Below are 20,593 nucleotides of genomic sequence, written 5' to 3'. Positions count from 1 at the left end.
TTTTTTACAGAGGGGAAGGGAGAGAGATAGAGAGTTAGAAACATCGATGAGAGAGAAACATCGATCAGCTGCCTCCTGCACATCTCCTACTGGGGATGTGCCCGCAACCCAGGTACATGCCCTTGACCGGAATCGAACCTGGGACCTTTCAGTCCACAGGCCGACGCTCTATCCACTGAGCAAAACTGGTTTCGGCTGGAGTTGTTCTTTATTGAGATGGGTACCGATATAGGAAGAGCTGGCTTAGAGGGGATATCGTAAGTGTGACTTTTGCCATGTTAGATTTGAGATGCCCACAAAACATCCAAGATGGTGGGACATAAAAGTTAGGAGTCTCAGGGGGAGGATCGAGCTTAGAAATGTGAGGGTAACATTGTGTGGCTATCATGTAAAGCATGCCGCTGCATGCCGTCTCCTAGAGCGTGAGCACAGGTAGAGGAGAGGTCCCAGGAGTGCATCTGGCATCTCACACATTCAGCAGTTAGGGACGTAGGAGGAACCAGCAGAGAAACTGCTGTGGAGCAGCTTGTGACGTGTGGAGGAAAGCTAAAAGGGCGTGGGTCCCTGGAAGCCAGTGATAGTGGTCACTGGGAGGCCGTGAGTGTGAAGGTGGCTTGGGAGTCAGCTAGGGTGAATGAAGGGATGACATAGCAGATCCTCATAGTGCATCCAGGCAGGCTCACATTAAGGACTTTGCAGTGATGCCCAGCAGCTTTGGGCAGGAGTAGAAAATCCCACAGAGCAGGATTTCTATGGTAGGTGTGATGGAAGAACAAAGGGCTGAGGGAAGCTTGGATGCCAGGGAGTAGGACCCTTGGACTCAGCCTGGCATGGTCACAGCTGAATCCAGGAAGAGGCAGGTGCCCATGAGAGGAGAGAGGACCCAGGGTGGGGCCATGCTGACTGTGAGGGGCAGGTGACATGTGGGGCAACAGGACTGAAATCTCCTGGGCCCAGGCTGGGGGTAGAAATTAGAGGGACATGGTGGCCTGCCGAACAGCAGGAGGTCTGTCTGCCCTTTGGAGGAGTAAGATCCTAGATCCATCCTCTCTTCTTATCTGACCTCTTCCCCCTTCCCTCCAGAGTGTGACCAGAATACCAACTAATTTGATTTTCTCTTTGTTTTTGTTTTGTTTTGTCTTGTTTAATGCCTGGTTCCTTGCGTTCTTCGTTGTCCCATGTCCGTCTGTCCCCTGTGCCATGGGTGTGGTGCCTTCCTTGCCTGGTGTCATCCCTTCCCTTCCTGCTTGCCTCCCATCCCTGCCGGCTCCCCCGGGGTGGTGTGGGCAGCGTACAACGCCAGATTGCAGGGTCTTGGGCTAAGTGTCAGCTACCGGCACCCTCCTCTCCACCGGCTCCGATCTTCCTCCCTCTCTGGTTGGTTCCTCTCCTCTCCTCTCCCCTTTATAACTCCATGGCCCTTATCTCAGCTCTCAGTTTCTCTCTTACCCTCCTCCTTCATGGACTATTTCTTCCATACTTTTGCCTCTTTCTTCCTCTCTCCTTATTTTTCCATTTCCTCTTCACTTTTCTTCTTCTCCTTCTTCACTTTTCTTCTTCTCCTTCTTCTGTTCTCTTCTTTCCACCTGTTTCCTATTCTCTTTGACCCTCTCTCCTTTGCTCACTGCCCCCTTCTCTCTCCTTTTCTCACTGCCCCCTTCTCTCTCCTTTTCTCACTGCCCCCTTCTCTCTCTTTGCCTACCTGTCCCTCCTCCCTCCTCCCTCCTTCTGCATGAGTGAGTGCTCCCACTTCTGCATGGACACAGGCCTGATGCTTCCAGCCTTGGCCTTACCTGCTAGGAACAGGGTCTGGGATAAGGAGACTAACTCTCAGGCTCCCTGTGGACACGCAGGCCTTTGCAGTGAGGGAGCTCAGCGCCAGGTCTGGGGCCTCAGCAGGAGACAAAGAGTGATGCCCAGCTCCTGCTGCTCTGTCCACTCCTGAGTATAGCACTCCCTGGAGACAGAGCACCGCTGTGACCTCATTCCAAATCTCTGATACCCACGGCCAAGAGTCAGAAGCCCTGGGTGTGGCCCTGGGTATGACGTGACCACCTCTGTGACCCTGGGCAAGTCTCTTCATTGCTCAGAGCTAAGTTTCCCCATGTGAAAAATGGAGGGATCACTGCCCTGCTGTGGGTACTTCCCAACATGGGGGGACCCTTCATCAAGGGCCAGATTGCTCTGTTTGAGAGTGATGGGGTTCACTGTGTCTACCTTGGTCTCTTGACAAATGGACCTATAGCCTTTTAGACCTGGGGACCGAGTCACCTTATTCTTTCCCTGCTCCTTGGAGCTGCAGGCCTGAGCCCAGGAGAAGATGCCATGACCTTGACTAGTTCCTGGAAAAGGCTTATTAGGGGGTGGTGGGCACAGTTGACTCCCAATGGCAATATCTGGTATTTCCTGGACCTCCCTTCTCCCAGTCCATGGAAAATGGGGAGATGGCTCTAGCAGAATGCCCCTGTCTGCCTCCTCTTCTCTCCCTCCTCCTTTTTCTCGGCCCAGTGGTGGGGAGTGCAGGGTTCAGCTGGGCCTGGGGTTTGGGGCCGTTCTGGGGTGGTGGGCCTGTCCTGAGGGGAGCTGGCATGGCTTGCCCTGGGGCTGCTAGTGTGATCGCCGTGTGGCTTTCTGGTGCCCTGGCCCAGCAGGTGGCCTCCCGGATCCCCTCACTTCCGGAGCCCCGGCATGCCATCGGACACCTGTCCCGCCACCTGGAGCTGAGGAATCCAGTCTTCTGGAAATCGGAAGGCTGGAAGGAAGAGCTGGGTCTGTGGGGTGGAAGCGGCCAGGATGGGCTTGAAGGGAAGGCCTGTGATGAAGCCTGACACTGGGGATATTTGTCTGTGGGACCAGGGGCGGTCAGGGCTGGACCCTACCAGAGGGTGTGTATTGATGGTGTTAGAACTACAGCCCCAGAATTGCAGTGCATGTTTGTGTGTGCATGTGTGTATGAGTGTGTGTGCGTGCATGTATGTATGAGTGTGTGAGTGTGTGTGTGTGTATGAGTGTGTGTGTGAGTGTGTGTATGAGTGTGTGAGTGTGTGTATGAGTGTGAGTGTGTATGAGTGTGTGTGTGAGTGTGTGTATGAGTGTGTGTGTGAGAGTATGATTGTGTGTGTGCTAGATGAGGTGGATTTAGTGTCACAGGTCTAGCCTGCTTTAGGGGGGAGCCTTGCAGCCAGCTGCTCCCAAGCTCAACACCATCTGGAGAGCGGAGTGAGGACCCCTGGGAAATGGGGCTGTTCCGGCGCCCTGCTCTTCAGGTCTGGCGGCTCGTGTGGAGGCCCTGGGCTGAAGTGACCCCTGTCCTGCAGGCGGTGGGGAAGGCCCAGTGCCCACGGTGTGTGAGCCCTGAGAGGGTGACAAAGGGCTCTGAGTGTGGCCCATCATTATCCTAAAGAACACTTGATTGCTGTAGGAAGGGGCTGACGAGAGGTTCTGAGGGTGACCCTGACCTCCCGCTGTTCCTGTTGGGCAAAGGCTATGTGTGCACACACGTGTGTGTATACGTGTATGTGCGTGGTGCCTGTGTGCGTGTAGAGAGTGGAGCACATAGGCATGGTGGCCCTGAGAGAGAGAGGGCCCTAGAGACAGAAAGGCCTGGGGTTGAGGGTGGGGGAGCAGGCCTATTTTTATTATCGGTCAGTCTCCAGGACGTGAGGGAGGGCTGTTCTCTCTCTGACACTGGCTGTCAGCCTTTGGCCAGACGGCCCAGCTTGGCTGGGGAACAATGGGGCTCTCTTCTCTCCCCTCCGCCCAGCTTCATCTCCCCTCCCATAGGGAAAGACAAGAGAGAGGGAACATGGCTCTCCGGGCACTGAGGGGCAGATCTGGGCCTGCCAAGGGGGACAACAGTGAGACACTGTGTTCAAAGAATGTGAGAGGCCCTGGCTGGGCACTGGTGCTGTGGGGCGCTCTGCGGGGGAGGGGCTGTCCCGTGGGAGTGGAATGCGGGGTCTTCCCCTCCTGTAGAGGGAGGCTCCCCTGCAGCGCCCTCGCTCTTTGGAGGTCATTCTGGTTGTCCCTCTGCCTCTGGACAGACCACGCTCCCATGTGCTGCTCTGGTGGCACTAGAGAGGGGCTGGGAAGAGGGGAGATGGCCTTCAGGTGTCCAATAGCCTTCTGTGAGGATCTCTGCCCTCCACAGTTGGTAAGCCCCTCCAGCAGCCCAGCCTCCCTCCAGCCATTGCAACCACCTGAACATGGAGGTTGTCACGGGCACACTGGGGCGAAGGTTCTTTGTTCCTCTGGGATATTCAGTGCCTCCAACAGACCCACTTTCAAGGGCAGACATCAGATCCTACACAGGGAAACGGGCCACTCCTCACCAAGGCACAGGGATCTGCCAGGAAGAGGCTGCGGGGCTGGGCCAGCCGGAACTGAAACCAGCCCTAATGCATTTCTGTTAACCTTGGGGCTGAACTCAGTTCCAAACCCCAAGAGCCTTTTCCAAATGGGCCTCCTTTGTCACAATTATTATTAGAAAATCAATGGCTATGTCTGTTTCTCTCTAATGTTTTTGCCAGGAATGAAACCAGCAGTAGTTCTGAACCAAGCGCCCAGGAAGGCTGAGGGGAAGGGGGCTTGGAGGGAGAGAGAGAAGTGCAGCCGAGGGTAGGGGTGCCCGCAGGCATGGTGGGGGGTGCAGGTGGCTGCTCTGAGGGCTGAAGGCCTAGTATGCAATGGGGTCCCTGTGTGCTGCTCAAGACTTTCGGAGATGCACCCCATCTTTCATCTGGCCCCTGGTTAGGATGATGTGATCCCCAAGTTTCTATTCTGAAAGTCAGGGCACTTCAAAGCGAGGGCTTGTATTCTTTAAATAAAACAGTTTGTGAGTCCAGATTACAGTCCCCATTTGGGCTCTTTTCTCTTAGTTGAGATGGCAGGCAGGCTGCCCCCTAACGATAAATAGCTCCACGTGGAGACTCGAAACACCACCGGGTAACTTCTGCATTTGTAAGTGTGTGTGCCAGTCCGGCGGCTCTCCAGACGGGGCCCCTAACTATGGGCAAGTATGAGTGTGTGTGTCGGAGTGTGTGTGTGTGTGTGTGTGTGTGTGTGTGGGTGTGTGTGTGTGTGTGGGTGTGTGTGTGTGTGTGGGTGTGTGTGTGTGTGTGGGTGTGTGTGTGTGTGTGGGTGTGTGTGTGTGTGTGGGTGTGTGTGTGTGTGTGGGTGTGTGTGTGTGTGTGGGTGTGTGTGTGTGTGTGGGTGTGTGTGTGTGTGTGGGTGTGTGTGTGTGTGTGTGTGTGTGTGTGTATGTGCCCCTGTCCCTGGAGTTGGCAGCAGGCAGCCTGCTATTTATGGCAAGTAGGAAGGCTTCCCAGCATGTGCTTCTCATGGCAGCCTCAGCGTCCATGCCAGACGGGAGCTGGGAGGCCGCCCGTGGTGTGCAGACCCCACTCTGGGTGGTAGATGATTCGGTCTGAAGGAGGGTGATTGCTGCTTGGCTGCACCGGCACATTCCTAGGGGCCAGCAGTGTATGTGTGTGTGCGGTGCATGTACATGTATGTGTGCGTACGTGTGTGTGTGAGTGCATGTGTGCCATGGGACAGGGTTCCCAGGTGTGCTGGCATGGGGCTGGTGTGGCCAGGGTCTCAGTCCCATGTGATCTTTGGTAAGTCCCAGCACCTCCCTGCTCTTGGGTGGGGGTGAGGGCAGGGCTGAGAGCTGGCACGAGCTGATCAGGACTAGGAGCCTGAGTCTTGGTCTCTGGGACCCGGGGGTGGGGGGGGAGGGTAAGTTTTCTAGGATTCTGAAGCCAGCTCAGTGAGGCAATGTGTTCCGTGCCACAGCCCAGCTGTGGGAAGAGAGAGTGGGAAGGAAGGAGGGTGGGGTTAACAACATCCCCAGGCCCGAGGAATGGAAGGAAGGACAGAAAAGCAGATGGAGCTCATGACTCCAGCTCTGCAGGCTATTCTGCTGGGAGGGGCAGGGTAGGACCCTGGACCATTTTGGGGGCAAGAAAGGGGTGGGTAGCCAAGGACGGGCATAAGGGAAGTTGGTAAGAGGTTTCAGAAGTGCACTGGATGAGGTTGGGGAACCCCGGAGAAGGTCAGCAATATTCCAGGGGCCAGTTTGGACTGGAGACTTTATAACAAGACTTAGTCATTTCTTTGTTCCTTCTTGGGAGCACCATTTGCAAGATGATGCATTATGCACTCTTTCCAAAAGTTCTCCCCCATGGGCCTGATGTTGCTTGTTGGTTGATCAGTCGCCTTGGAGACTGTCTCTCCTCCCTCCACCTTCCCTCATTTGCCTGGAAGCTCTGGCCCTCTGCCTCCAGGCCTTGGAAGGAGTTGACATCTGTTTCTTGTATCAGTCCTTTGTGTTCTGGGCCCCAACCCTGTGCGGACTAGATTCCTGGTGAAGGCCAACCCAACTTAAGCAGGTCCCCCGCCCTGCAGAGAAACCCAGGGTGTGGGCAGAGGGAGGCAGGGGGAGGTGCAGAGGGAGGCAGGCCCAGCTCCAGCATGGCCCCTGAGTGTGCACTGTCTCCTCTGGGGGAATCAGGCCCCATCGATCCTTTCTCATACAATATGCTCATGGCCCTCTCTGCCCTGCCGTTCCTCCCAGGGGTGCAGGCTCGGGAGAAGCAGCCTGCAGAGCCCCCAGCCCCTCTCCGGAGGCGGGCAGCCAGCGATGGACAGTATGAAAACCAGTCTCCAGAACCCTCATCCCCCCGGAGTCCTGGGGTGCGCTCCCCAGTCCAGTGTGTGTCCCCGGAGCTGGCTCTCACAATTGCTCTCAATCCTGGAGGGCGGCCCAAAGAGGTGAGTCCTTAGACCACATGCTGGGGCCACAGAAGATAGCAGGGCCCAACATGATGGTCCACTGGGCAGCACGGACCTATCAGTAACCTAGTAATTGTTTTCCTCCCCGCATCCTCACCCAAGGCTTCAGCATGTGGAACCTGGAGCTCATTTCCTTCCCTAAATAGTTTTTATGTCCTCGTGTCTTCCATTAACATTGAGATTGAGTTCCCTTCTTGACTCCTAAAGAGCTCCCTGAGCAGTTGGTAAGAATCTGGGTGTGACACCGCGACCACAGTCTGTAAACTTCAAACCAGATCATAGAGTCTGACAAAGTGTTTTTGAGCCCTTTCTAGGTATAGGATTTTCCCTGGAGATCTAACTTCAATGCTCAAACCTTTGCATTGCTGAGACATTTCAGTGGTTTGAGGCATTGGGTCTTAAACTTCAATGTGCATAATGATCACCGGGAGTTTGTTAAAATGTAGATTCCCGAATCCACCTCCAGAGGTTCCGGCGTGTTAGCTCTGGGATGGGGAACCTGCATTCTAAACGTGCACTCTGGAAGGTTCTGATGCGAGTAGTCCATGTCTGATAAAATCCAGGCTGAGTCATTCTGGACATGAATGGCTTTTGGATATCTTTTCTCTCCTGCCTTCTGCTAGGACCCATGTCCCCTGCCCCTAGCCCTTCACTTTGGCCCTGTTTCAAATATTTCCGAAGCAAGTGCTCCTGAAGTCCGCCTTGCCTTACAAATGGCCTGGCAAAATAACCACTTTCCGTTCTCTTGGCTACAAGGCGTTGTAGGGGCCATGAATATGGGCAGCATCTGCCTTTGATCTCTGTTCACCTGGCAGGGGTGGAGGGTCGGGTTGGCGAGGGGCTTTGCGGCCTGGTTAACTGGGAAACACCTTCTTCTCAAGGTTATGGCCACTAATGTACCCCCTTTCCTCCCCTTGTTTTTCTACTGCAGCCCCACTTGCACAGCTACAAAGAGGCCTTCGAGGAGATGGAGGGAACCGCTCCATCCAGTCCACCGCCCAGTGGGGGTAAGAACTCCCCACTAAGCCTGTCTTCCTTGGGTCAACCTCGGGCCCCTCTCAACCCCTGCTTGTGTAAGCTCCCCAGGTTTGGGGTGGGGGTGCTGGCAAAGTTGAGCAGAGCCACAGTCTGTCCTTAATCACCCTGAGGCTCATTTCACTTCTTCCACCCCCATTTCCCTTCTTTTCTGTGGTCCACACCCCCACATCTACAGAGACAGCAGCGACGTCTTAGGGTCCCACTGACTGACATTGGGGCCCCTGGGCTCCTGGGTGTGGAGTTTTCCTAGACGTTGAGACTTTGCATCCTCCATAGAAAACATCCCGTACCCTAAAGTGACTCTTTGTGACAAGCAAGACAACCCTTAACCTTCTTGCTTCTAATGCCCATTTCTGTGTGCATCCGGGCCGGTCATTCAGTGTCTGTCAAGGAAAGAAAGGCCCCGCATGCTCAGGCTTACTGAGTCCCATCTCTCCCATCCTTGCCTTCAGGCGGGAGCATTTAGTCTGCACCCCCGATGCACTCACCAAAGAGGCAAATCCCCAAAGGTCAGAGAGGTTCCCACCCAAAGAGAAGGCTGGATGAGCACAGGAGTGGGACAGTGCTCCTTTTTATGGTGGAAGAGACCGTGCAGAGGAGCTTGGAGAAGCGCTTTGTGGGAAAGCAGTGAAGGAACAACACTGGGCTGTGAAGGCTCCAGGGTTCCCGGGAGAGGCCTGGGTTGGCAGAGGAGGGGGGACTGGTGTTGCTCTGGGATCGGGTTGGCTGGGCTGGGCCCAAGCTGTCTATGCATTTGCCCCGTGAGAGGGGAGGGGTGTGAGGAGGAGAGCTGGGTGGGCGTGGGCCCTGTGTTCTCCTGGTGGCTGACACCAGAACCAGGCCCTTGCTCCAGTAGAACTTGTGTCGCCTGCTATCTGGGGCATGCGGGAAGCTGACGTCATTACTGGAGGCCATGGCTCTCCCTAGAGCAATGCTGTCCAAAGGAAATATAACACGAGCCACGTTTGTTATTTAAACATTTCAAATAGCCACATTTAAAAAACATATCGAGAAACTGGAGAAATTAAATTTAATGATCTTTTTTATTTAACCCCAAGTATCCAAAATATTATCATCTCAACAGGTAAATCACTATAAAAATAGTAATGAGGTATTTTTCAATCTCTAAAAAATATAAAAAGAAACCAGTGAAATGGATTTTAATAATAGATTTTATTTAACCCCAGCGATCTAAAATATTATCATTTCAACATGGAATGGTAAATATTGAGATATTTTGTGCTCCTGTTTCACACCAAATCTATGAAATCTCTGTGTTACAGCTCTCGGTTCAGACTGGTCACATTGCAAGTTCTCCATAGCCCCATGTGGCTCATGGTGACCCTATTGGACAGTGCAAGCCCTGGGCAATCTACTCAAGAGGCAGCTCTGTGGCCTTTTATGACTCCGTGGAGTCTCTCCCTGGCCTTACCCTTCACCTTCACACCTACTCTAATTCCCTATCAGTCCAAATAGCCAAGATCTTGGCCATCCTCCGTTTGGGACGGAAGCCCTGTAGGCTGAGCTTGGGTTGGGTTTTACTACTTGTTCACGCTCCCAGTTTTTCTCTTTCTCCCCTTGGTCAGTCCTGGGTGCCCTGGAGGGGGAGGGGAGAGTAAGTTAGAGGTTTCATCCATGCACAGGGCTGGGAGAGAGGGCAGAGGCAGAGAAATGCAAGGAATTCTCCCTGAAGCAAAAGCTTTGCCTGGCTTTAGGGCCACCCACTGGTCCGCCTCAGAGAAGGGTCAGGTCCTGCAGACTGGGGACATGAGCAAGTAGGGAGCTGGAGATGCATGAGGGGAAACAAGAGAAACATCCCACACTTGGGGCCTGGAGAGCTTTCATGGTTCTTCGTGGCCTCTGAAGTTGGGCATTGAAATCCATTGTCTGAAAAACATTAATATGTGCTGATAAGTGTCTATGGCAAGACACTTCTGTGTATGTGTGTAAAGGGAGAGGGAGGGACCAACAGACACCATGCCTAGACCTACCCAATACCCGGCTGTGTGTTTGTACACAGTTGTCCCCTCTGCTGTATTTATCTTTTGGGCATCTGAGGACAAAGTGAGGTGGAGGGCAGGAGTGGGCTACGCACTGGAGCTCTGTGATGTCTCACTATGCTCACAGACACGTACCTATACACCTGCAAACACACAGAAGTTATATAGGTTACTTGCCTTGAGAGATTATATTTTTTGTTGGTTTCCTGTAGGTCTCACTGTCTTTTGGGGAAGGGAGATGGGGCCAGAGAGAGTCCCAGAGCTGCTTTGGGGGACAGCTGAGGGCCACAGCTAGTCTGTTGAGGCTGTGGGTGCGGGGCAGGCAGCCTCGGTTGGCGGATCTGTGTGGCTGCGTGTCCTCAGAGCTCATGTTTTCTGCAGGCTCCTGATGACCGGGATAGCAGAAACAGAGCTCTTTTTTTTTGCTTCTCCTTGGAGATGTGTTAGGATACATGGCAGCCGCCATTGAAAAATCTCGTGACTGGGTGTAACAATCTCTCTGTAGATCAGCTTAGAGTCTGGCCTCTTCCTTGGCTGGTGGGACAAAGCCTGGCAGCCCTTTCTGACCTTGTGTGTTATGTGACACTTCTGACCTGGACATGTGGCTTGGGAGGGACCTGAGGTTAGTGCAGGGAGTTGGTGCTCTGGCCCGAGGATTGTGGAGGTTGGGCTTCTCCCTCTTCTAGAACACTGAGGTTTTGGGGAATAGAGGGCCCCATGCTGAGAAATTCTGCCTGGAGTGTGCAAGGGACACGCTTGGTTGCGAGTCAAAGACCTTTGGCTGCCGCTGGCCTGGGCTCTCAGCGTTGGCATGGTTCCACTGACCTCTTCTCCTCCATCTGTCCATGACAGGATGTGCCCTCTGGATGCTCCATTTTCTTTTGTTCTCTAAGTCCATCTAAGTGCCTAGCTTAGAAAGACTATATGTGGGGGGAGAGGAGGAGGAAGAGGGAATAACATATGGGAAAAATCAGAGATAGCCAAAGAAACCTGCATGTATGTAAAACCATGGCATGTAAAGGGACTGTACTGAAGAAACTAAGGGCCTAGGGAAAGGAAGGATTTTTTCAAGGTGGAGAGGCAAGGCCAGGACAAGGACACCATATCCCGACTCAGTTTACCTTCAAACTGCAGAGAAACACCCAGACAGGGAAGGGCAGTGGAGCCGCAGCAGTGCGCTCCTGGGCTGGGACTGGTTCCTCTGTTCCCGCTCCTGTGGCCCATTTCTTCCCAATGAGCCCTCACCAATGGGTACCCTCCCTCCTGCCCCCCTCCCCTACACCTCCCGACTCACCCCCCATGCCTCCCCTCTTCTTTCCCCGCACAGTGCGCTCCCCTCCAGGTCTGGCCAAGACACCCCTGTCTGCTCTGGGCCTGAAACCCCACAACCCAGCAGATATCCTGTTGCATCCCAAGGGCGGTGAGTGGCTGTGGCTGGAAGGGAGACGGTGGGGAGGCCAGAGGGAGGAGTGGGGACTCGGAGGACCCCTGTGGTCCTGGGCGGGGCCCAGAGGTGGTGGGTTATCCAGACCTTCCTGGAAACAAGTTGGCAGCTTGGGTTGTGCCCATGCTGAGGCCCGGATTGAGGGGGGAGATCCCTTTGCAGCCTTCCTGCCCATTGACTTGTGGGGTCAGCACCACTCCCAGCATCCTCTGACTTGGGGATTTGAGGCCTGGCCTCGGTTTCCTTGGAGTTGGTCAGCTCTCTGCCAGAAGCCAGGCTGCCCCGTGCCCCGGTGTTCAGACACTCGTGTACACATACACATGTGCACACACATGCAGGCATGCCCACACACACTCATACCAGGCTCACACCTCCCACTTCCTCATCACATCTCCCCGCTCCTCTCCTTCCTGTGGGGGAAGGAGAAAGTGGGGGCCCTGGGCCCTCAGTGGCCATTTCCAGCAGGCTGAGTCCAGAACTTGCTCCCTAGACTCGGGTGTTAGGGCTGGGCTGGGACTCTGGGGCCAACGTGGCTTCTTTTCCTTAGTCACCAGAAGACTGATCCTGCCAGGTAGGAGCGCAATGGCATGTGTGTGTGACCCACAGACACACGGCCTGGCACAGCCTCCCACTCAGGAGGTTCTGCATGGCCAGGGACACAGTCACAGGAGAAGAGGGGGTGGGGCGGCCTCTCACCAGGCCAGGACACTCCTGCTTGAGACCCAGCCTGACAGAGCCCTGAGCAGCGGCTGTGACAAGGATGGCTTGGACTTAGAGCCATGGGGGCCGGGCCTGCAGCTCCTGGGAGCCAGGCCCTCTTTACACTGTGTGCCCCGAGCACCTTGCCACCACGCCCAGGCGCCCTGGAACCCGAGGTCCTGTCAGGGTGGACCTCACCCCTCCTCTCGGGGCACTTCTGTGGAGAGTCACCGCTGCCCTAGCCTCACCCCTGCTGTCCCACCTCCCTTTTCTCAGCTAATTCTCTTTCAAGAAGTAATCTCTGTTAATTGATCTTTCTCTCCCTTTTGCTCTCCCTCTCCTCTTCATCGCCTGCCTCTCTTTCCTCCCACCTCTCTTCTCATCTTCCCCAGAGGAGGATGGGGGGCAGGAGGTGATGGAGCCGTTGGGAGGTAAGTGCTGGCTTGCTGTGTGCTGCTTCCCGCTGTCCGGGTCTGGGAATGGCTTTTCATACAGAGCTGGCTGGCTGGCCGGGGGCAGCCCTTTGCTGACCACGTCTCAAGGGACCAGGCACATAGCCTCCTGGTCCCTACCCCCTGGTGATGAGCTGTCCCCCAGAAACCGCCTGAGCCCTGACTGAGGAGCTCGTGGCTCGGGTTCAGGCGCGGCCAGTGCCCAGGTGCCTTGCTGACAAAACACCCCCTGTCGCTGCCACCCCAGTGGCATTTCTGCCAGCCTCCTGGGGTACAGCAAGCCCCTTTGGAGGGCGAGGAGACTCACACAGGGCAGGGGCTCATTATTCCATTTCCTGGGTGTACTCCGCATGCAGAGCTCGGAACAGGGGTTTCAGCCTTCGCACTACTGACATTGGGGGCCGGATGATTCTTAGTTGTGGGGCTGCCCTGTGCATTGTGGGATGTTTAGAAGCATCCCTGGCCTCTGCCTGATGCCAGTAGCACCCACCTACTCATGATAATTAAAATGTCTCCAACATTGCAAGTGTCCCCTAAGGGGACAGTCACCCCTCGGAACCACTGTCTTAGAGCCATGAGTTGACCTCTTGAAGCTCTTGCCCGGTTTCTTATCAATACAAATGGTAGGAGGTCTGTTTTTCTGGGATTTTGATGCATTTGGGGATTTCAGAAAAGCTATGGACCCACCCCTGTGCATCTGGATACCATACACATAATGTTGGTGGTTTTAAGGCGTTAGCGTGTCTGTGTCTCCACCTAACCCCTAATTTAGATGAACTCCACATTGTACATTGGGAAGCAGAAAGGGGATGCAGTCTGGTTGAAAGCCTTTACGTTATTAGGAACAGAGTTCAAATGATGACTCAGCAGCAGGTGAAACACAGCGGGGTGCTAGCCTGGGTGGCCTGGGTGTGGTTTGGTGGCACCTGGTTTGGTCAGGCCATCTCCACCAGGGCGGCTTAGATGAGTGTAGAAGCACCTTCCAGCTTGACATGTTAGATGTTCTGACTTCCCACTGGGACCCTAGGTCCCTGTGGCCTGGGTTTCTTAAACCCACTTCTGCTTTCCTTTGCACTTACCGCCTTGATACTCTACCCCCAAAGAGGGCATGTGCTGTGCTGCTCTGAATCTGCCATCCCCCAGGCAAGATGGCTGGAGATTCCATAAAGTTTTGCCCACTTTCAGCCTGAGTTTGGGCAACCACGCCAGGCTGCCTGGAGGTTGCAGAACAAGGCACTCCAGCAACCGATCCCAGAGCGGGGTGAGCTGCAGCTTGCTCCTGGCGGCTGGTTCCTGACAGGCAGGGAAGCTGGGACAGGAGTGTAGAGTAAGCTTGGCCCCGGAGCCAGCGTCCGTGTCTTTCAGATGCCCACCCACGCTCTCCTCGTGGTTGCTGACTCCAACACACTGGTGGGCCCTCAAGCCCTCTCCTGTGGGAAGGTTTGAGGGGGACTCTCCCACAGGCTGACAGGCCCTGGCTCTTTTCCACTCTAAGATGACCTTTTAGAGGAGTGAGTATCTAAAATACCGAGCTGAGACCTGCCCATTGTCCACATGCATGACTCTCACCTACAAGGCCTCCAGTCCCCCCTCCCCTGCTACCATCTGTCCTTAAGCCACAGAGTTAGGAGGGGAAGGTTCTTAGGGATCAGCCCCGCCACACCCATCATTTCACAGCTGTGGAGCTGAGGTCCTGCTTGTGGGGGAGGGTGGGGGCATCTGCCCCAGGCCACAGTTAGGAGGCAGTGGGGCTGAGAGTGGAAATATCTCCTGTCTCCTAGTCAAGTGGCCATTTCAAAGCCCTCCTCCTGCATCCAGGCACGGCGCCCTGGGAGTGCAGCGTGGGGGTTGGAATTGCTGCCATGGCCTGAGGAGTGGGGTGGGTCGGGCAGGGAGCTAGGCTGTGGGCAGCCAGTTTCATTTTTCCTGACTCATGTACTGCCTCCCGGTCAGACGAAAGCACATTCCTTGCTGACCCTCTGGAGCTCTGCTTTCCCTGCTGACACTTTGATGGAGAAAAAAAATGCCTGTGAGAAAAGTGGTCAGAGGCAGAATTACTCAGCCAGGGGAAAGAAAGACTTCAGGGGACTCTGCTCCGTTCAAGGCACCATGCTAAACGCTCCTATTAATTTATCCTGCCATTCATTGATTCAGTTAGTCAATACATACTTTGTGTGCTTACTATGGGACAGGCCCTGTGCCAGGCTTCGGGGATATAGTGGTTCCTAATCCTCATGGAGCATATGCATGAACAGGAGCCAGAATTAAATGATCACCCAGAATTACATATCGAGGTCAGTGCTCTGAAGGGAAGGGATGAAGTTTTATGTGACCTTACAGCAAAGACCCTGATCTTGGCTGAAGAAGTGAGATGTGAGAGTGAGTGACATTAACTTGGTGGAACTGGGATGGGAGGAGAGCATTCCACGTAGAGGCAAAGGGCATGTGCAAAGGCCCTGGGATGGGAGTCAACAGCATGTTTTTTGTAGGAACTACAAAGTCAGTGAGGCTGAGAGCAAGGGGGAGCTGCAGGCTGGAATTAGGGATACTAGGGGGACTGTGGTATAGAGTGGGGTTCAACGGGCAGGGACAAGACTATGTGGGGTCACTTCACATCTTGTTTGATAATCACAGAAGCATGAGAAGAAGGTGCTAGGAACCCCATTTTACAGGTGAGGAGATGACATTTGGGGATGTTAAATGACTTGTCTAGGCCCACACATTAGTCATGCACAGCTGAGATCCTACATTGGATCAGCATGTGGATGATGTCCCTTTCCATGTGGTTGCCATGGGCACAACCTCTGAACATAAACAGTGACTTTACTGGGCATGGGGACTGGGTACTCTTTCATGAAGAAAGGAGAGGAAGAAAGCCTTTAGCAATAAAGACGTGAGGCCAACATCCAGAATATATACTCAGTGACACAGGGAGGAAAGGGAAAGGGGGCGTTCAGGTTAGGTTCTGCTCCTCCAGAGGATTAGAGGGCACCGATTTTGCATAAAGGAAGACACATGGGTCTAGAAATGTCCCCTCCTGGGGTTCTTCCTCCTCTGATATCCTTGGTGCTGGGTGTTCTGTGGCACCTGGGATTTTAGGGCCGGGCTGTGGGATGCAGACTTATTGAGCACCTACTATGTGCCAGGTCCTGTCCGAGGCACTGAGGGTATAAAGACAAGTGAGATTTCAGCATCAGGTGGGATGCTGAGTGGGGTAGGGCTGGGGTGTAATGGGAGCTCAGAGGAGTAGCATGTGGCCCAATCGAAAAGGTCTGAAATTCTGACTTTTGAGCTTCTGGATTGGGACTCGGGAGTCTCTTTACTTCCTCCCTCTCCCCCACCCACAAGTCTTCATTTACTTGGAGTGGACAGGCGCCCTCCTGTCCAGGCAAAGAGCCTCTCCTGGGAGGCAGAGAATGCACTTTAGGGTGTGGGTAAAGAGGCGACAGTCCCCCAGCCTGGTGGAGCCAAGTCTCTCTTGGGTCTCCAGCTGCTCTCAGCCGCCAACAGCCACTTGGAATGGGTTTGGGCTCCTGGAATGTTCTACATGAAGCACCCTCCCTGGCCCCACCTCTCCCGCCCCGCTGCCCAACCCTGTTGCCTCTGGGTGCAGCTGCCCCAGGATTGGAGGAGAGAAGGGAAGCAGCAGGAGAGAGGGTGGAGGGAGGCAGGCGCAGGCCCAGTTGGGGCTCAGGCCCGGCAGGGGCACAGGCCAGCAATGGTGGTGCAGAGTGTAAACAGCTGATTGGAGTCACCAAGAAAGAATTAGAAGGAACTCCTATCACTTGATCCTGGCTGGGCAGGTGCGTATTCTCATTCCCATTTTACAGATGAGGAAACGGAGTCCCAGAAAGGTTCAACAGCCTCTCCCAGGTCACCCATACAACAAGTGAGCCCATGCAGTAGTCGTGGCTGAGTGGTTAAGGCAGTGGACTAGAAAAATGGAAGCCCACAAGTTGTACATGGTACTGGGTGGGGTGGGGCAGGAATAGACAGGAAAAGGAGGAATTTTCAGTATAGAAATCTGCATCTGAAAACTTGGAAAAACTGAGTTTTGGGCCTAAAAGGTTGGTTTTGAATAGTTCTTGAGATGGACTCAGAAAATCAAATAACTTCCTCAAGTCCCTCTTGCTCTGGGTTCCTGAGGAGCAGAGATTGAGCAAAGGGACTTCACCCAGGTCTACATGGACCCGGGGGCCATTGCTGGTGGGAGAAGAGCACACGCTTCAGAGGTCATGTGGGTTTTAGCTTGAGCTTTGCGGTCAACAAGACTTCCAGGGAATGAGAAAAATGAATGTGTGCCTCTTAGATCTTAGTTATGACGCACCTTCGTCTGGGTAGGGCTGGAGGGTAGAGATCATGCATCTGCTAGTTTGTGGGACAGAGACGTATCTAGGGCCTACTAGGTGTCAGGCACTGCACAAGGGGGCGGATGGATCCTCCGGCCGTCTCTGGGTGGGAGAGAAGTGTGCCGAGTGCTGTGGGGACCCTGGTGAGGCTGGGAGCCTGGAAGGGTTTAGGAGGAATTTTCAGAAAGAGTGACCTCAGGCAGTGAGGAATGGTGGGGAGGGTGTGAGGCCCCCTTCTGCCAAGCTGGGTTACCCCAGGACACAGAGCCAGCCTCCAAGGCTAACGATACACTGAAATTATCAGCTCCCCAATTTTCAGCTGGCCGTATGTGCCGTGGGCCCGAGAGCAGGCTCTGGGCCAGACCACCTGGTTCCCACTGCCTCTGTATGACTTGGGCAAGATACTTACATTCCCCAAATCCTACTTTCTTCATATATTGTTTGCTGTTATTATTATTATTATTATTATTTTGTTAATCCTCTCTGGAGGATATTTCTTCAATAATTTTTAGAGAGAGTGGAAGGGACGAAGGGAGGAGGGGGAAGAGAGAGAGAGAGAGAGAGAGAGACATCAATGTAAGAGAGACACATTGATTGGTTGCCTCATGCATGTGCCCCAGTGGGGATTGAACATGCAACCCAGGTACATGCCGTTGACCCGAAATCGATCCCGTGACCCTTCAGTGTGTGGGCCAACGCTCTAACCACTGAGAAATACCAGCCAGGGCTATTTTTATCATTATGAATAGCCCTGTGGAGTTGACTCTTCTCTGGGTGATGGGTTGGAGTTCAGGGTAGCAGCCAGTTCTGGGTGCCCCCATGAGACTGTGGCCCCTCTCTAGGCCACCCTGAGCCACCAATGAGATCAGGAGGCTGTGGTGCTAGTATCCACAACCACTAATTGGCTGTGTTCTGGGACAAATCGCTACACCTCTCTGGGCTGAGGAGATGGGTTAGACCAGAGGTAAGCAAACTTGGTCAAATCTGGTCCACCATCTATTTTTGTAAGACAGTTTTATTGCAACTCAGACACGCTCACTGGTTTATGTGCTATTGCCACAGCTGCTCTCACTCTGCAATAATGAATTGAGTAGTTGTGTCAGAGGCTGTCCGACCACCAAGCCTAACATATTTACTACCAGGTCCTTTATAAGAAAGTGCGCCTGTCCCGGGTCAGAAGATCTCTGTGGCATCTCCTGGTTCCAGTAGGGCCTTGGGCACAGATGGCACAGCACCAATGCCTTGGGAATGGATGTGGCCTGGGGCTTCTGTGAAGTGGGCGGGTGGCATGGGCTGGTTGAGCGGGGTCTTGATGCCTTGCTGACCTCTGCCCACATGGACTCTAGCTTTGAGTGCCGAGGTGGCTGGGGCTACATCACCCTGCACCCCGTACCTGGAATAGATTGCTCCGAGCTGTCCCTTTGCAGACATCCTGCCCCACCCCCATCCACTGCCCCTGCTGTTGGTTGGAGGGAACTCTGTGAAAACTAGGCCCCGCTGGCAGCCTCTGGCTGGTTGCCCACAGAGCTCCCAGACCCTGGGCCTGGATGCAATGTCAGATCTTGAGGTCACTTCAGAAGCCACACCCAGGAGCCCCTAACGCCGTGGTGATTAGGCTCCTTCCAAAGTAGTGTTTTCTTTGGGCCAAGGGAGGGGCTGTTCTGACTCAGTGATCAGCACAGTCCTGGCCACAAAGGCACTGGGGCCTGGCTGGCCGGCAGGCACAGGTTCTTCGGTTCCTCGGGGTAGTTTCAGCAGATGCCAGCACTGTGGGCAGAGGGTGGGTCTGTGCTCAGTCACGTCCCTCCTGAGGGAGATGGGACCCCGTGCCAGGTTTGGAGGTGGAGGATGTCATCCATCCCTCATCAGGTCCCTGGAGAAGCCCAGGGCGTCCTGCTGCTTCTCCCTGCTTAATATCGAGTTAGTTTGGGGCTGGCCTCAGAGGGGGGAGTTGGACGAACCCTGGCCAGGCCTCCCGACATTTCACTCTCCAGGCCTCAGGGTCCTCATCTGTGAGATGACCTTTCTGGGCCCTGTCCCTCCACCCCCTTCCTCTTAGGATATTCTGAACACCACGTGGGGATGATGGTGTCAGCCTCGGGAGGAATGCGAAGTGTGTCAGGCAGGAGGCTGGGTGTGCTTGGCATGAAGGGGCTGGGTGTGACTCACCGGTGCAGGCCTGCTGCTAGGACAGCAAGCCCGTCTCGGGATCCTGGGTGTGGGGTGAAGCCTATGTAAGCCCTGGTGCTGTCCAGATAGGGGCAAGGCCGGCTGGAGTTCTAGGTCCACAGAGAGCCCAGACTCCAACGGTCCTGGAGTACCTAGAAGGGCCTGGGGGCTGAGGGCAGAGTCGTGAAAGAAAAGAAGCAGCTGGGAGGGATGCCAGCTGGGATGGACATCCTGGCTCTGGGAGGGAAGATTCTGAGGTGGCCGCATTGGGAGGCAGAGCTGGGGTCCCTTTCCTGGGAGGTCTGAGCGAGGCCATGGCAAGGTTCTGTGGGGCTCCCACAGCTTCTCCAAGATGCGGAAGAGGGGTGGGCATGGGCTGGCAGGAGCCCCAGAAGTGCCCTTTGTGTGCTTGGCTGTCCCCAAGGCTGGACTCTGGAGAGGTGGGCGCCCTGGCAGTTTGGATGGGGTCTCCATGGCACCCTATGGATCTGTGCTCAGTCTCTGTCTCCTTGCTGCTTCCAGAGCCCCGGAGCTACGTCGAGTCGGTGGTGCGGACGGCAGTGGCTGGGCCCCGATCTCAGGACCCTGAGCCCAAGAGCTTTAGCGCCCCAGCTGCCCAGGCCTATGGCCACGACACACCCCTGAGGAACGGGACCCTGGGCGGCTCCTTTGTCTCCCCTAGCCCCCTCTCCACCAGCAGCCCCATCCTCAGCGCTGACAGGTAAGTGGGGAGGAGGAGCATGTCGGGGGTGAGAATCCAGGCCTGGGCCAGCATGGGTGAGGCCTCTCGGATCTGCTCAGGGTGTGGACAGGCAGAAATAACATCCAGATGCTGTCCCTGGGAAACCAGCTCCTCAGGGCACCTTGAGAGAGCATCCCCCGAGTGCCACATCCGTGGGCAGCTATAATGCCCAGGCTGAGCTCAATCCCACCACCCAGAACTGTGCGGGAAGGGATGGGGGTGTGAAGGTGAACCAGGCGGGGTCGCTCCCCCAAGGTTAAAACCCAGCAGCAGCAATCGCTAGGTAGAGCATGCTTCCTGTGGCCAGGCACTTGGCTAAATGTGTCCTGTGGCTATTTTATTCAATCTTCACAGCGATCCTATGAGGTAAGTACTATTATCACTCCCACTTTCCAGAAGAGGAAACTGAGGCACAGAGCGGTGAAGTAGCTTGCTCACAGTCCTGCAGCTCAGCAGTAGCAGAAATAGGATTCAGACCCAAGGCCTCTGGTTGGGAGCCCACGTCTCTGCCTCCCGACCAGACCTGGGTACGGTGCCCATCAGTCAGATGTGCCCAAAGCAGGCGCATAAGTAAAGTTCTCAGAGCCCAGAGCAGGGGGCCGTGACTCCTGACTAGGGGTGCAGGGAGGATTTCTGGGGCTGGATGAGCATGGTGTTAAAAGGTGAGGCGGGAGGGAGAGGGCTTTTCTAGAAGGACGGCACAGCCAGAATTCTTAGAATTCTAAGAATTCTGAACCCTCGAGCCCAGCATGCCCCACCCTCAGTCCACCTTGCCCCTCCAGTCTCCTGCTGGGGCAGACGGCTCCATTTCTCGGGCGGTCTGCCTTGGGCAGAGGTATGGTCTTCTTTGAAAGGAAGGGGGGGGTCTTCCTCACCTCAGCCACCGTTGCTGGCGTTCGGAGAGC

General features: G+C 54.8%; 1 protein-coding gene across 11 annotated transcripts in view; it reads left to right on the top strand.

Moving 5' to 3' along the window:
* The window catches only part of TNS1 (tensin 1), a 131,438-nt gene that overhangs the window by 90,948 nt on the left and 19,897 nt on the right, over positions 1-20,593 (top strand). For 5 of the 11 annotated variants that reach the window (XM_014531039.1, XM_014531036.1, XM_014531037.1 and 2 more), the window contains 6 exons: positions 1,291-1,377; positions 6,578-6,774; positions 7,727-7,802; positions 11,161-11,253; positions 12,369-12,407; positions 19,469-19,667. In XM_014531039.1, coding sequence (XP_014386525.1) covers positions 1,291-1,377; positions 6,578-6,774; positions 7,727-7,802; positions 11,161-11,253; positions 12,369-12,407; positions 19,469-19,667 — 691 coding nt within the window. Of the gene's footprint in view, positions 1-1,290; positions 1,378-6,577; positions 6,775-7,726; positions 7,803-11,160; positions 11,254-11,824; positions 11,849-12,368; positions 12,408-19,468; positions 19,668-20,593 lie in introns of all 11 variants that reach the window. The other 6 variants (XM_014531029.1, XM_014531031.1, XM_014531032.1 and 3 more) reach the window with 6 other exon arrangements.

This window comes from Myotis brandtii, unplaced genomic scaffold, assembly GCF_000412655.1.
Source record: "Myotis brandtii unplaced genomic scaffold, ASM41265v1 scaffold79, whole genome shotgun sequence".
Lineage (NCBI taxonomy): Eukaryota > Metazoa > Chordata > Mammalia > Chiroptera > Vespertilionidae > Myotis > Myotis brandtii.
Note: the sequence above shows the minus strand (reverse complement) of the source record. Positions and strands in the feature narration are given on the sequence as shown.